At 44.2% G+C, this 16,191-nt stretch overlaps 1 protein-coding gene across 3 annotated transcripts in view; it reads left to right on the top strand.

Moving 5' to 3' along the window:
* Window positions 1–15,669, top strand: part of DDX58 (DExD/H-box helicase 58) — a 40,734-nt gene extending 25,065 nt beyond the window's left edge. For all 3 annotated transcript variants that reach the window (XM_006024968.3, XM_025205737.1, XM_025205738.1), the window contains 9 exons: window positions 845–946; window positions 1,318–1,475; window positions 2,402–2,537; window positions 6,820–6,968; window positions 8,561–8,648; window positions 9,211–9,381; window positions 11,019–11,170; window positions 12,910–13,056; window positions 15,023–15,669. In XM_006024968.3, coding sequence (XP_006025030.1) covers window positions 845–946; window positions 1,318–1,475; window positions 2,402–2,537; window positions 6,820–6,968; window positions 8,561–8,648; window positions 9,211–9,381; window positions 11,019–11,170; window positions 12,910–13,056; window positions 15,023–15,322 — 1,403 coding nt within the window. In that variant the 3' untranslated portion in view covers window positions 15,323–15,669. The remainder of the gene's footprint in view (window positions 1–844; window positions 947–1,317; window positions 1,476–2,401; window positions 2,538–6,819; window positions 6,969–8,560; window positions 8,649–9,210; window positions 9,382–11,018; window positions 11,171–12,909; window positions 13,057–15,022) is intronic.
* Window positions 15,670–16,191: the final 522 nt, after the last annotated feature.

The raw sequence follows: 16,191 nt of genomic DNA, 5'->3' as shown, positions 1-16,191 counted from the left end.
CACCCCCCTCTGCCCCCACCCACAAGAAACATGCCCCACCTACCCCAGCTGGGCAGCTTGTCCCAGTCCAACCCCAGCACCAATCCCTCCTTCCCCCACACCCCTTCCCTTTCCCAGCCCCAACAGACTTACCAGCTGGAGGCAGCTGTTTCAGCTGCCTGTTTACTCTATGTCCGAATCTCCAAAGCTGCTGAATCTTATCTGAAGCTTTTCCAAATCTATTCAGATACTTCAAATAAATTCAGAGCTTTTAATTGGTCTCCCAATTTGATTTGGATTCAGAGATTCGGTCCCCAAATTGGGCTGAATCTCCTCCGAATCGAATCAGCTACTGAAGCTCTGCACAGCCCTAGTAATGAGCCATGCCACGACAGAACATGTCATCCTGCTCCCTCTACGGCAGCTCCACATTGCCTCCAATTAATGCATGATTGGGGGAAATCTGATGTGGTAAACGTATCTATATGACTCCTGTGATTGAGCCTTGAGTGAGTCATAGAAGTGGAATTAGAGCAGAAGAATGGACTGAAAAAAATAACTGGATATGTTAATAGCAACTTCTTAGAGCTGAAGTGCTCAATGTTTCCACTATTACCTGGCTTTGGTTCTTATAGATACAGTCATAGTGTAGTATTGATCAGCATCTCAATAATAATAAAGGTAACTATGACCACACAGACCTGTAGCTTCCAAAAAGAATGTCAGTGAAGAACTACTCCCTGCCCCTGTTTTCTTCTGTCCACCATCCTTTTCTCAGTTTATCATGGTATTTGTTAACAGCTCTGGAAATGTGTTAATTATACAGCTACTTTTACTAATGACTGTTCATTTCCTTCTCTTCTAGTTGTCAGGCAAGTTACGTTGCGCCCCCGAAACTGTTTTGTGGACATTATCTCGAGTATGATATCTAAGACTGAGGCACTGGCAAAACAGATGTACCCAATAGGTAAGATCACATGGAATGAAGACAATAAGGAGAATTGGCCATTCATTCTTAAACAGTATCAGTAACCAACTTCTCTTATTACCATAGAGTCTATTCTCTCATCTTCCTTTTCTCCGCTTCTTGATCTACTTCTTCTTCCCTTTTACTAGCCTAATATTTCTTACATTAAATAGACCACTTGTGGAGAGAGAACTATTTTCTGTCATCCATGGCATCTTAATTTGTAAAGTCATTTGCATGTGATAGTTTTCAGTGAGCAGCTAAAAACAGCAAAACAGTGATGTGGAATGTGATGTAGGCAGACTGGGCAATCTGAAATCAAGGCAAATAGTTTCACCAACTAAGTGTATTGCTGCCTGTTTCTGTTCAAGATACTCTGTCCCCTATTAAGACTAAAGATTTTGGAACAAAAACATATGAACAATGGATTGTTGCCGTGCAGAAGAAGTGTAGAGTATTACAACTGGAAGATAAGGAGGACGAGAGCAGGATTTGTCGCGCTCTTTTTACTTATACTGAACATTTACGGGTAAGCGAATGTCCCTGTCCCCACTCCATCCTTGAGAGGATGCAGTGGGCCCAATCCTCAGCAATATAAACTACTTTATTATAGAAGGAAGGCTACCTCAGGCATTTGGTAACTGGTGATTGTCACCCTTCTGGTGAAATGTCACCTTTTACTTAGCATCTTTCATAAAAAGTGTATGTAATGCACGGTTACATAAGGTCTGTAGGTTAAATAGACATACTAACCCACTCTAATAAAATTGAGTATGGAAGGATCAAGTGGTGCTTCGTTTTCTTTAGAGGTGTCTTCTCAAAGGTATACCACTGAATAATTAAATAATGGGAAACAGAACTTAAGAGCTTTTGCAAATAGCAAAAAGCATAAGAAAATTGCAGTAAGACTGCTAACATTGGCCTTGATCTTGTGAAAACTTGCTGAAGTACTGAACTTCAAGCATCTGAGTAATTACATTGGACTCAGCCCTGAAACACATGTGTAAGTCTCTTTTAAAATCTGGATCAATATTTGTGGACAGGTCTGAGGCCTAACTTGCATTTTATTTACTGCAGCGGTAGAAGTAACTCTACAAGATTGGGTAAAGCCACTGTAAGGGAGATTAGAATCATCAGGTCTCTGATAGATATGAATTGGAACCAAGTTAGCAGATATTTCTCTGAAATATAGAAACTGGTGTAGAAAATTAGTATGTTTACTAAAAATGGGTGAAAGGAGATCAGATATTTTAGTGCCTAGTGTAAAAGTTGCCTGAGATGTTTTATTAATAACAGTATAATTAAAATAACATACTAGCATTCCTGTGTAAATATTAAAGTATAAGTATTTCAAATACAGAAGTCTGTCTAAATGAAATTCCCTGGACTTTTTCTATGCTGATTAAACATCTGAATCCAATATTGTTTTAAGACTATCCTCATCTCTCCAAACAGAAATATAATGATGCCCTCATTATCAATGAAGATGCACGCACCCAAGATGCTTTGGCTTACTTGATAGAATTCTTCAAGAATATCAAAAGCAGAGAGTTTGATGAGAGAGAGCAGCAGTTAACAGCAAACTTTGAAGGTACTTAGCCTGCCTGAAAGATGCAAGTACTAGTTAGAGACAGGCATCATTCTGGAGTGTCCAAGTCAGGCACAGTCCCTGTCTCCTGTCTTTCCAGTGTAATGTAATGACTGGCCAGTTATCAGGCCTACAATTTGGTACCTTCAGGGTTAAAACCACAAGCCTTCTACCTTTCAGGGAAAAGAGTAGTAGCTTGCAGCTATTAACTGGTTAATCTGAGGCAACTCACTAGAAGTGGGTACGTTCTCTACATGTGTTATACCAGGATGTGGGTGGGTTGTGCTCAGGAGTGGGATAGATTTTTCAAGAGTGCATTGAATAAGAACTGGGGGAAAAGAGTAGGCCTCAGAGTCACCAGGGGCAGCAACTCCATGGAACAGCACAGGGCTGTCCAACTTCTAAGGCCACACCAGCACAAACTATTGCCCCTCCCCCAGGCTACACACTGCATGGGCACCCTCTCACAGCATCATGTGCACAGGTGCCCTGGCTTTATACTCAGCTCCCCAGTCACAAGCTGCCCTGCTTTGCTGTGCTATGTGGGCTTCCTGGGCTGCAGACTTTCCTGGCACCACAGGCTGTGCTGTGCAGCCTTCTTGGGTGGGAGTGAAGTGGAAGCCGGAAGAAGGAGTGGGAGTCTGGAGACTTCGGCTGCTACTGCAGCCAGATGGTGTGGGGGAGGGCAGCTAGGTGAGAGCCAGGGATACAAATTAACCCCTCAAGGGCTGCCCGTTGGAAAGCATAGAGCAAGAGTAGGATACATCTAGGAGGAGAACATGTTCTGCACTTCTGATACTCAGTTTCATACTTCTCCAGTACTCATGCATAAGCGTTCTCCCAGTGCCTCTGGAATCTAGTATGCAGCTACTTGTTCCTTCTGTCTTTGCACTGTAAAATGCAATACCATTGCTGTGTGTACTTGTTAGTAACCATGCCCAAGACTGAGTGCCTGATAACCGGGACCTGTTTTCATGGTCAGATGCAGCATAGGCTTGACTCCAGTGTACTAAACTTGGGTCAGTGAAAATGGTTAGTGGGCTGGGGCACATGACTTATGAGGAGAAGCTCAAGGAACTGGCCTTATTTAGTTTGCAAAAGAGACGGTGGGGAGGGAGGTGTTGATAGCAGCAGCCTTCAACTACCTGAAGGGTGGTTCCAAAGAGGATGGAGCTGGACTGTTCTGAATGATGGCAGATAACAGAACAAGGAGCAATGGTCTCAAGTTGCAGCAAGGGAGGTTTAGGTTGGATATTAGGAAAAACTTTCTCACTAGGAGGGTGGTGAAGCACTGGAACAAGTTACCTAAAGAGGTTGTGGAATCCTTGGAGGTTTTTAAGGCCTGGCTCAACAAATCTCTAGCTGGAATGATTTAGCTGGGGATGGTCCTGCTTTGAGCAGTGGGTTGGACTAGATGCCCTCCTGAGGTCCCTTCCAACCTTAACTTTCTATGATTCTAAATCAGATTCTGTGCTACAATGTCTGTATAGTTAGATTGCCAGTGAGTAGAGGTGCACTGATACATCTGTTTGATGAGCAGCAAAATTTGGGATGGATGCAACATCCTCCCAGCACCACCGCCAGTGCCCGCTCTGAGCCCAGCCTCCACCGAGAAGAGCCCCGCACAGCCGTGGCTGCAGCCCACTCTACCCTATGGAGATCCGGGGGCACATGTCTTCTCCTCCCCTCATGAGCCATGGCTCTGGCCCCACTCGCCCCACTTGGGCAGTGCCTGCCCATGCCCCTGCCCTCACCACAGGGGGTATTGATCCCCCACACACACACACTTCCTTCCATCACACCAGACTTTGCATCTGGAGGCAACTGTATCGGAAATTGGATTGGTATCGGCCGATATGTCTCCTAAAATATCCGCTATTTGTAGCGGCCCCAAAAATCTGTCGGTGCACCCCTGCTAGTGAGGTTGGTGAGAATTCATGGGTGTGTAGTAAGAGCCCCTTTGGAGCCAGCTACAGGATCGCTGTCAGTTAATAGAGAACCAGCAGAACAGCATTTTTGTTTCTATACTATATTTACTTGAATCCAAGATGAGGTTTCCCTCCATCCAAAATTGGGGTGGAGTGGGGGGGAAGCCTCATCTTGGACTTGAATGTTGGGGCCAGAACTGCTGCCACCACTGCTGCAGCAATGTGTGTACAGCGAGAGAGTATGCATAGGAGAGAGAGAGTGTGGTGTGGGGCAGGGACCAGGATGGCGCACACAGGGCAGCTTGGGGGAAGTCAAGGACAGAGTGTGGTGCAGAGCAGGAGCACAAAGAGATCATACAGCAGCTGGGGAGCTGCTGTGGTTGTAGCTGCTGTGGTTGTAGCTGTGGCCCCAACATGGGGCAAGGACTAGAGCTGGAACTGCAGCCAGTGCTGTTGCAACCACGGCTATCCTTGGTCCAGGGCCAGAATCAGAAACATACAGGAAGCAGCAGCAGGGGGGCAGGCAGTTAGGTTGGTAGATAGAAGGTACAGGCACTGGGAGCAAGTTATGTGGGGAGTAAGAGGCTGGCATCAGGCTTCCTGTCTCCCGCTGTTGCTTTCTAGGTGACAGTAGAAGATGGGGGAAAAAATTAAGACAACCCTAACAATAATTGGATTTTATACATGGAAAATTGTAATACATTTATAATGTTCCATGTGTAGAATCTAATTATTGTTAGGGTTGTCTTAAGTTCAAGGCCATCTTAGTGTGTGGGCCGGGAGCGACCCGAGCCCTTTTCCGCGCTGCACGCGGGCTGTGGCCAGCAGCCCAGGCACGCCGGGTTGGAGAGGGAAGGCCGTCGAGCTGGAATTAGGCACAGACGCGTATCGGTAGTTTAAAAGATTGTTTACTTACACCGAGATGGCAGTAGTGCAGGCTGAAAACTTGCTTAAGTTGCAGTTACAGACAGGAAAGAAGAGAGGCGGACAAGAGTTCTAGACTCGTGAACTCTAGCCCAATCCGGCTGAAGGCTCTGAACATGCGAGCCCGTCGTGTCAGCCGAAGAACGATCGGCGACGGGGAGAGGCTAGAGGCTGATCAGACCTCTGTTGCCTGCTTGAAATGCGTTGGGTCCGTAAGGATCCACAGCGCTTAGAGATCTTCACACAGCGTGAAGTCTCCTCCTCCCGGTGTTTGTGGAGTCCTCCAACTTGGGCGGAAACCACTCGAGCCTTTTATACGGCTAGCAAGCCAATCACTAGCCGCCACGTGTGAATAATTTAGAACTGGCCAATAATGGGACTCGAATTAGCATACAAATGGCGGGAACTCTTTGCAATGAGCATTTCTGTGCTGCAACAAAGAAATGCACCCTGCAAAGAAAGCTTCAAATTGGCAGGGAAATTCTCCCTTGCACTGGGGTTCTCTTCTGCAGCAGAAAACTTCACCGTGCAAGGAAGCTGTAATTTAGCGGGGACAATTTAGCAGTGCCGAAGCACACAAAAACAAAAATCACACCCTTTGGGTTGTGACACTTAGATTTGGGTAAACACAGTAGCTTGATTCCTTTTGATGCAGTTTTCTGACATAAACTCCAGAGCAGGTGATATGGTGTTCCAAGTCTGGCTGTTCAGTGAGTGACGCAGAATTAGCCTGATTAGGGTTTTGTTACATAAAAAAATAGTTTGGGTTCTTTTGTTGTTTAGGAAAAAACAGCTGAGAAATGGGGTTTGGAAGTGAAATGATACAGGAAGCCAGTTTGGCATATGATGCTAGATCTGTGTCAGAATGTTGAGCCGCAGCTCAAGTCTGGGATCGTGCCCGGTATGCAAAGGCCAATAAAGATACCAGGGGTGAAAGTATAAAGAAGGTTTATTGCTAGCAATAAAAGGTGCAAGCGGAATAATTTCACATAACAAGCACACAGATTTCTAATTCTAAGCATCTTTTATACAGGAGTTTTTGGACCTTCATAAGCATCCTTGTTTGCTGATTGGTTATAAAGGAGTGACGCAAGGAGTTCTTTACTGAGCATGTCTCTATACTTGTGTTTTAGCTATGTATCTCATTTACATACATGTATGTTTCATTAGCATACTTTTTCCCCACCTAGGGGCGTGATTTTTAGTATTTTAATGAGCTCTTTGACCCAGTACTCTGATTCTGCTTTTGTTTTCAAGCCTCCTTTATCTAAGACTGTCTCCTCCTTATCATTGCAGATGGGCATTTGTCACATAACATTCACTTTTGCTTGGGCTTTGCATAGTAGTTTCTAGGTCACTCCTTACAAGAAGTCTGTCAGCTAGAAGAGGTTGTTTTAGTTTCCTACAATGAGGATGTGTACATTTTCTTCCAGAGAAACTGCAGGAGCTGACTGAGCTTTCCACTGATGAGTCAAATGAGAATCCCAAACTGCAGGAACTCTCTTTTATCCTGGATGAAGAATACCACCAAAATCCTCAGACTCGGACCCTTCTCTTTGTTAAGACGAAAACTCTGGTGGTTGTAAGGCCTTCTTTTCTAATACTATATCAAAAGGCAACGAGGAAATAACTCTAGTGCACAACCTTTTCCTCCCATTTGTACTGGGTGCTCCCCAGAAAGGGCTTATGTACATGGCAACCATAAAGAAGTGCTGGGAGGCTTTGCAGTTTGGGCATATACTGTTACCTGTGAGGTAGGGTCAGCTCTTCAAAAAAAGGTCATCTTTGGTTCAGCCGTGCTTTTGGTGACCACTCTCTTCATGACCCTTAAGGAGTCACTGAAGATGCCCTAATGCAGTAAAGCTAAATCTTTTGGCCCTGTGGGCCAGATGAGTGGCAAGGGGCCTGTCCCTGGGACTAATCTGGCCCTGCATGCCTGGATCAGGCCACACGTGGTCTTGGGCCCCATGCCACCCCTGCACATCAGGACCAGGCTCTACGCTGCCCTGAGCACCCAGTTTAGGATGCATGGCCACACTGTTTGGACTGTGAGGTTCCCCCTGGGTTTGGAAATTTGGCAGCATGGGAGCGATGCCACCATTTCCCCACTGGCAAATTTTCGGACACATGGGGAGCCCCATGGGCCAGGTGACACAATGCCAGGGGCTGGATGTAGCCTACAGACCAGGGGTTGAACACCTGTACTGTAGCCACATCTGTCATCTCAGCTCCTTTCCCCCTTTTCGTCTTTTGAAGATTTGAGTTCCATCCACAACAAAGTATATTATGGAAAGTAGTGTTTTGCTTTCTCTGCAGCTCAGAGGTTTGGTGTCACAGTGCTCTAACAGTTGAAAAGCATCTACTCGTTACAGAGTAGATGCTAAGAATACTTACCATTCCTGAGTTAGGCCTTTAGTGCAGGGGTTGTCAACCGGGGGTACAGGGAGAGGGACTAGGGGGTACGAATGGGCGGACAAGGATGGAGTGCCACAACCCACCACCCCATGCCGCCCCCTCCCAGGAGCAGGGCTGGTGCGGGGGGCAGCGGCTCCCCTCTACAAGCCACACAGGTGCCACCCAGCTGGCTGGACACAGGGAGGAGGAGCTCACACACGGCGGCTGCTGCCATCCATCACCCCGTGCCACCACCGTGTGCAAGTCCCAGTTCCGCGTCTGGCTGCCACCACCCTGCCCCTGTGCTCCGCCAGAAGTGTACCCAGAAGGGGTACACTCCTTAAAAAAGGTTGAAAACCCCAGTTTTAGTGTATTGTTATCTACAGAGAACATCAGCTGTAAATAGCACCCAGGAGTCCTTCACACAGGATTGTCTCCTGTGAGTAATCTGTCCCTAGCACTGCATGGACAGCAGTACTGAAGTATGTAAGTGGGCAGATTCCTTTTGAAGTTTTGATTTTGCCCTATGCAGGTTCTTTTGTCACAGCAATGCCCTCTCAAAGACTCTGTACATTCCCTTGTTATCCTGGGCTTCCTACTTCTCAGTTTGAAAAATATGAGGTGGGGTTCAGGAAATCACCGGGAGGCTGGGGGTTAGACTCCTGCTGAGGTCTGTTCTAACCCTAATATCTATGAATCTATGGATCTGCAGAGAACAGTTTAAAAACTGCCATATCTAATACTTTAGAAACAATTACTAAAGGCTTACTTGTTTTACAGGCTCTGAAGAAATGGGTAGATGAAAATCCTGCACTCAGTCATCTAAAACCAGATGTACTGATGGGACATAACAGAAATCAGAATATAGGTATGGGGAATTGCACTGAGGAAAACAAATTGTTTCACCACCTGTGTTATCAGATTGATGTGATCAAATTAATGCTTTTCCATATTGAGTCTTGTGTGTTCAAAGACACTTAGGCTAACACTATGATTACCTCAGCAGGTAGCTGAGGATCTGATAGTTACAGGAGTCTTTAACCAAGTGATTCTCACCCAGGGTGTCATAGGATCCTGTGGGTGCTATGGGGTGGATGCTGTAGGGCGCTGCATAGTATTAGTCCTGTTGGGTTTGCAAAAACCTACACAATCCACAAGAGAAACTCAGAGGTTTTGAATAGAAATCTGTAGTGTCAAAAATATTCTGACCTGTTGGGGCCTTGCTGAGCTCTTAGCAAGAGAATAATTGCTGGATTGTTTTTCTGTAGTCAAGAAACGAGTAGAAGTCAGGAGTTGGCATTTTCTGAGGGGTGAACAGACTGACATTTAGCAGTAACTGCATCCCCTAAATAAAAGTAACAACTGTTTACTTGCTTTAAGAGTTCTTCAGCATCTCACTAACAGTGCTTTACACTGATACTGTACTGTAGGTATGACCCTCCAAAATCAAAAGGGAGCACTGGACTCCTTCAGAAGCAGTGGAGAAAGCAAGATGCTAATAGCTACATCCGTGGCTGATGAAGGGATTGATGTTGCTGAATGCAACCTCGTTCTTCTCTATGAATACACTGGCAATGTCATCAAAATGATCCAAGTCAGAGGTATGGGAAACTGGAAGTGGATCTGTGCATGGTGTTGGGTCCATAAAAAGATGTGATTGAAAGCACCATGGACTGGTGCTCATGTTTATTTCAGGTGTAGGATGAATGGTTGGGCTGGGGCAGAATTTGCTGACATTTGCTCAAAGAACTGGTGAGCCATTGCTTAGGTTCTTCTCTGCATGCCTGTGGATTGTACATATTACATGAAGGACAAAAAGCACCATGTTGCTGTGTTTTCAAGGAAGGACTTAAGTGGCCAGTTTTGTATTAAAACAGATATAAATATGAATGGAAGAGAAATTTGTAGAATTAGAAATATTGCAAATTAAACCCTCCTGGAGACATCAGAAGAAATTTCAGTTAAGGGTGTCTTGAATATTTGCTGTGCCCCTGGGCACAATTTTCCCACTGGTGGACATGAGTTGTCTCTAAGCTTATGTAGCACGATGCATTTTGGTGAAATGTCAATGGTGGAGAGCAAAAGTGAGACCTTTGGATTTCTGAGCCTGTCTGCACTTACTGTGGTGCTCAGAACTACTGTGTAGTGCAGCCACAAGTAGGAGACAGACACACACTGTAATCATGGATTCATTTTTAATGAGTATAGTTGAAAGTGGGTCAAAAATTACTTGATTTATTTTTGATCCATCTGCGATATTTTAATCCTGTGCTCTGAAGTAGTGAATTTCATAGCTTGACTACGAATGCCATGGAATAGTTGCATTTTAATTGTGTTAAAGGGACAGGTTGTTGGCCTGGTTCTCAGTCTCCTGACTTTTGGGGTTTGTCTCTCATTCTCACTGTCTCAATTTCATATTTATTTTGTACTAAATAATTACCCCAAATTTACATATTTTGGGTTAGCATTCTTAGGAAAAGAGGTTATTAGAAACGCATAGAAAAGAGGCTAGGTAAACTGAATCCACTTAAGATCATAAACTTTGTAACTCAAGGTCAGTGTGAATAATATTTAGTTGTAGTAGAAACCTCAATCCTATTTTTGTTGCTCTTTTATTACATGGCAGCACTAAAACCAACTGAGTTTCAGGTCCCGTTGTGTTCTGTACAAACGCAGAGTGAAGAAGCAAGTTTCCTTCTTGTGGTAATCCCTAAACTTCTGCATTTTTGGTAGTTATCCAGCAACAGGACAGATAACTAATGAATAAGACTAAGAAGGATGTCCCTCAGCTGGTCTTATAAGTGTTTCCAAGACAGTAAACCGTGGCTGCTGACCACCAAGCACGTCTGAGCTTATCACTCCTAGAGACCAGGCCTTAGATACTGAGGGGTTCAATATATTACAAACTGATAAAGAGCACAGGCCCAGTGGGGCATGATCATGGTTTTTTAAAACCCTTATGGTAAGAATGCTTCTTTGGAGGTGTTTACGCAATGAAAGGGAGTGGCCTAGTGAACATTAGATGGAGGGCTTCTCCAAGCATGTGCTCAAATTTGGGAACAAATCAGGAAAATAAAATAGACCATGAAAAGCTTGGTGTTTCTAATATTCCTGTACCTGCAGGGAGGTGTAGGCAGGGATAGGGATGTAGGCAAAGACCTTGGCAGGGACTGACATCTATGGATTTACTCATTTCTGTACAGAAAGCTATAAAAGGCCTAAATGTGTTACTCCATAGGCCGTGGCAGGGCAGAAGGTAGCAAATGCATTCTAGTGACAAGCAAAAGTGAAGTGGCCGAGAAGGAGACAGTCAATATTTGGAAGGAAGAACAGATGAACAAAGCCATTGAGGAGATCCAGAAGTGGAGTGAGGAGCAGTTTTTAAATAAGGTGGGTGTGCTTGCTAGTAGTCTTTTCAATAAAAATTAGAGACATAAGATAAATTGGCCATTGCCACCAGCGAGGCCTTCAGCTGGCTAATGCACTCACCTGGGGAGCATTCATCTGTCTACATCAGGTCAGCACAAGGTCCGTGAATCCCAGGTTCTCTATTGTAATAACCTTTTGTATTGTATGTGCTGCCACCAACTGCAGAAGGTTGGTGGTCAAGTGGATTTTATCTGCATAGGAATAACTGTGCTATTTTGCATGTTTTTCTTTAACTTGGTGAATTGGCACTTCTGCCTAGGGCTTGGATTTCTAGACTAACATGAAAATGCTTCTAATGGAGCTGAGAGGAGAGAGAGAGAAAATGAATTTTAGACTCGTTAGTTAATGTGTCCACCCTGGTGGTTCAGACTTGTGTTCTGAACCATAGCAATTATTTTCCAGGTCTATGCAAATGCTGTTTTAAACCATTTCAATTTCAGTGCTATTTACTAGGCCTGTGCGAAGCCGCTAGTATTTGCTTCAGATTCAGATTAAGCCAATTCTGGGGACAGTGATTTGATTTGGTGATTCAAATCACTGTCCCGAATTGATTCAGCTGAATCTGATTCAGAGATTCAGCTGCTGATGAATCTCTGAATTAAACAGGCCTCATCCCGTCTGCCAGGCTCCAGCAACCAGACTCTTAAAAAAAACAAAAACAAAAAACTCCACACACACTGGCTGCTGCTGGGCCGGATGTGGAGGAGGGGGGGCACGCGTGATTTCTGCTGCCCAACACTGTGGGGGGGCTCTGCTGTAAGCCTCAAAAACCCCCACCAGCCGGTGCAGCAGTTGGTGAGTGTGGGGCTTTATTTTTTTAATTATTATTATTTTTTTAAAGAGCAGGGAAGAGCCCCCCACACAGCGTGGGGCAGTGGAGGGTAGTGGGGATCATCCCCCTCACCTGGCAGCAGCTGGTGATTGGGGGCTTTTTTTTTTTTTTTTTTTTTTTAAAGAGCCAGGAGTTGGGGCTGGGGGACGCTCAGGGGTGCAGTGGGAGCAGACAGGGAATAGGGCCTGGTGGGGGTCCCCACCAACAACAGCCATTGGGTCAGACTCAGCAAGCATAAATCCACATGGTTGTATTGACTTGGATGCTACTAACATACTTGGGCGAACACCAAACTTCAGCCACTGCTGAAGCAAAATATACCATGTAACTGACATCAGCATCCACGGGGCTATACCGCTTTACACCACTTGTGTTCCTGGCCTTATATGATTAGACCAGACAATGGCCGTTGCCGTGTCAGAAGTGAGACTTTGTAAGTCTGCTAAAATCTTGACTACTCTTTGAGCATGTTCAAGTATGATTTTAGATGTTTTCCATATGCCACCAGCCTTGGTAACCTTTTGAGATGTTTGCTGGACTCGTTATTTCTGTTCAAGAATTGGTGGTCAAAAAGCTTATTGAATGTGTCTTCCACTTCTGCAGCAGTTCTTAAGGTAATTGGAGTAAGTACATCTGAAATGAGGTGCCTTTGGCGTAGGAACGATTAGAGCTTAGAGAACTTGAGAGGTTTTCAGAAGCAATAGTCTAAAGGAGGTTGAATGTCAATATATCTCTGTTTTTGGGGACAGATCCACAGCTGGTGTATGTACAAGCATAGGTGTATTAACTCTACTGGAACAGGTCAGAGTGACGCCAGCATTTCTCTTAAGTGTGTAACCCATTTTGTTCTTAATGACTTGCTTTTTAGATAAAGAGCCTGCAAAACCAGGAAAAGATCATACGTGATACCCGAAAGAGAGAATTAAAACCAAAGGTACCAAAGAGCACTAAAAAGCTCTTGTGTGGGAAGTGCAAAGCGTTTGCATGCAATACAGATGATATCAGGGTCATAGAGGTAAGTTCTTGGCACAAAAGTCTGCCAGTAGAATGCTGTACAAAACTTTCAAGTCCAGTTTCATTGTTGCTTGATGTGAAATTTAAAACAACCAGTTTGTATATTGGTTCCATGGTCAAGCTAGCTTTGTGTGTGTTGACTGCAATAATGACCAGTAGGGGTGTACAAAGCGGGCGCTATTCAATTCAGACTTGGCCTGAATCAGGGACAGTGATTCAATTCATCGATTTGGATCACTGTCCCTGATTCAGTCCAGCCGAAGCATCAAATCTTCAGATTTGGATGACTCGGAGAATCAGTGATTCAGACACAGACACAGCTTTAGATGTTTTTTCTACATACCTTGAGGTACTAGCACGGCTCGTGAATGCTGGGGTACATGGAGCAGCCCACAGGAGTGTGGGGGGGGCCCTCCATGTGCTTGGCAGCAAACCTGGAAGTGGACCGGAAATACTTCCGGTCCACTGGGAAGTGCACTGGGGGACCCCCCCATGCCTCCCTGGCTTGGTGATTGGCCACAGGGGGACCCTGGGTGCCCTCCCCCCCAAGACCTAGGAGGCACCAGTTGCCGAGCTGGGAGGGCATGGGGGGGCCCCCCTGCGCACTCCCTGGTGGACCCGGAAGTAGACTGGAAGGGGCCCTCCCATGCTCCTGTGGGATGCTCCATCCGCCCTAGCATCATAGTGTTCATGAACCACCTGCTACCTTGAGGTATATAGAAAAAACATAAAACTGTGTCTATGTCTGAATCGTCAAATCCTTCCAAATCTCTCTCAATCGATTAAAGGGTTAAAGGATCCTCTGATTTGATTAGGATTCGGAGATTTGGCCACTAAATTGGGCCTAATCTCCACGGAATTGAATCAGGGACCAAAGCTTTGCCCAGCACCTACTGGCCAGTATTGCTCATTTTTAACAAAGGTGCAAAAATCAACATAGTATGTTATAAAAGAATAACTTGAAGAGGTGAAGAGTCTTCCTAATTCTGTGCTCCTAAGGGTTTAACTTATGTCCTGAAATACAGCTTATATCTGTAATATTTTTATGCTGTTTTATGCAATACTGGGGCCAGGTACAGACATCATACATAAACTGGTATAAGTCATCTGAAACTGGTTTATACCCATAACAGACCAGTTTGGCACGCACAGACTGGTTCAAAAATGGTGGAATCCAGTCCGATGGTGGAATGGTGGAATCCAGTCATTCGCCCTCCCATCCCAAGAGCAAATGTGTGTTCTGTTCACTACCGATCTAAACTATGCCACTTAAACTGTGTAACTTAGATTGATTCTGTCTCGGCTTTTTGAATGTCTGTACCTAGCCCCATGGCTAATTCCCACACATCTCTATTCTTTTTTTAAATACTTATAAGTTCTTTAGCATAGTACTAACATCTGACAGTGAGTTTGACTGGTTAATTATGTATTGTTTATGTAAAAAAGTCCCTTTGTTCTTGTGTTATGATAGAAGGTATATAGACCTATAATACCTACTGTCTCTATGCCAGTGACTTGGATCTTCCTCAGGGTTCTCTGTTCCATTACTACTTTTTTTCTTTAAGTGAATGTCTTTTCCATAATTGCTACAACAATTAATATTATCTTAGATGGAAGAATGAGGCCATGGGGAATTAAAGTGAGTAAGTGGGAGGTAGGATTATCTTGGCTAATGCATCTTGGGTTCAACTTTCATAGATTCTTAATACTTGCAACTTGAGTCGATCAAAATTAGTTGGAGGTCTTGGTACTTGACACCACTGCAAGCAGTGACATATTTTTGGAAAGATTAGTACCTTCTGCCTCAGTGGAGTCAGCTGTAAAGTGGACTGAACACTGAGCATGTTAGGGAGCATAGTAGTTGTTGTAATAGTGTGTTTTATGGTTCTTTGACATATCCAGTAAGTGAAGCTTCTTGTAGTACTGAAAATATTTTTTTTCTTTCATTTTTTTCCCTGTCATACTAGGACTCCCAACACATTGTCATAGATAAGCAATTCAGCAACCGTTTTATAACAGGTCCTCATGCAAAAAGAAAGCAATATGGCCACTTTGAGAAAAAATGTAAGATGTACTGCAAAGACTTGAGCTGCCAGTATGACTGGGGCATCACAGTGAAGTACAAGACATTCGACAACCTGCCAGTGATCAAAGTTGAAAGCTTTGTAGTGGAGGACATTGCGACTGGGGAGCAGTCAGTTTTCCGGAAGTGGGTTCAGGTTGATTTTGAACTGAAGAAATTCGATGTTGAAGAAATGCCCCGCTAAGCTCAGATCAATCTGTCAATTTATATACGAAACTTTTTGATACATGTGCAAGTACTGTTAAGTGTTAACAAATGCTCTTCTTCCTAACTAAAAGTGTGGGTGATATTGTATACAGTGGCCAAATTGCTAGAGAGATAAAGGGGGTGTGGAGGTTCTCTTTAATTACAGCATTCATACCAGGAGCAGGGAAGTTGCATATTATTTTGTGCATAGTACTAGTGTTCCTGGAATTTCTCTTCATGCTTCATAGACAAAAGACCTGTTATCTAAGCAATTTAAAGGATATTGAGAGCTGCTTGCCATTTACTTAATAAAATCTGCCATTGACTGGCATGCTTTAAAAATAAGTATGAAGTGTTTGACCTTGAATGGAGGCTGTAAAAGATGCCTTAAAGCTGTTTTAGTGGTGATACTGGAGAGGTGCATCTGAGACCCATAAAATAGCAGGCTCCTGCTCAACTATTTGTCTTTTGTAAATAAGCAACCTTTCTTTTGAAGTGTAATGGTCTTACTCAACTTATCACTTTTATAGCTAGACTTTTTTTTAAGTTGTTATCTTTTGGGGCTTGCTATGCAAATTGGATGGAAAAGCATGCATGCAACAGGTAAAAAAAACCGCAAGTGAACACGCACACAAGGATCAATACCTCGGAACTAATGCGTCTCAACAAGTTCCAGCTTCCACTAAAAGAAGTCACACCAGTTTCTCTCTGGTTATAACAGCAGTCTGTATTATTTGGCAGGGGGAGGGAGGGGTATAGATATTTTGCAGTCTTCCAAAAGCCATGCAAAACACTTCCACAGTTTACAGTAGCTTTATAATACACCACTTTTCCCCCCGTGATCTCTAGTACTAGTTTGCCTGATCT

The sequence above is a fragment of the Alligator sinensis genome, unplaced genomic scaffold, assembly GCF_000455745.1.
Source record: "Alligator sinensis unplaced genomic scaffold, ASM45574v1 scaffold649_1, whole genome shotgun sequence".
In the NCBI taxonomy this organism is placed as follows: Eukaryota; Metazoa; Chordata; order Crocodylia; family Alligatoridae; genus Alligator; species Alligator sinensis.
This window is presented reverse-complemented; position numbering and strand designations above follow the sequence as displayed.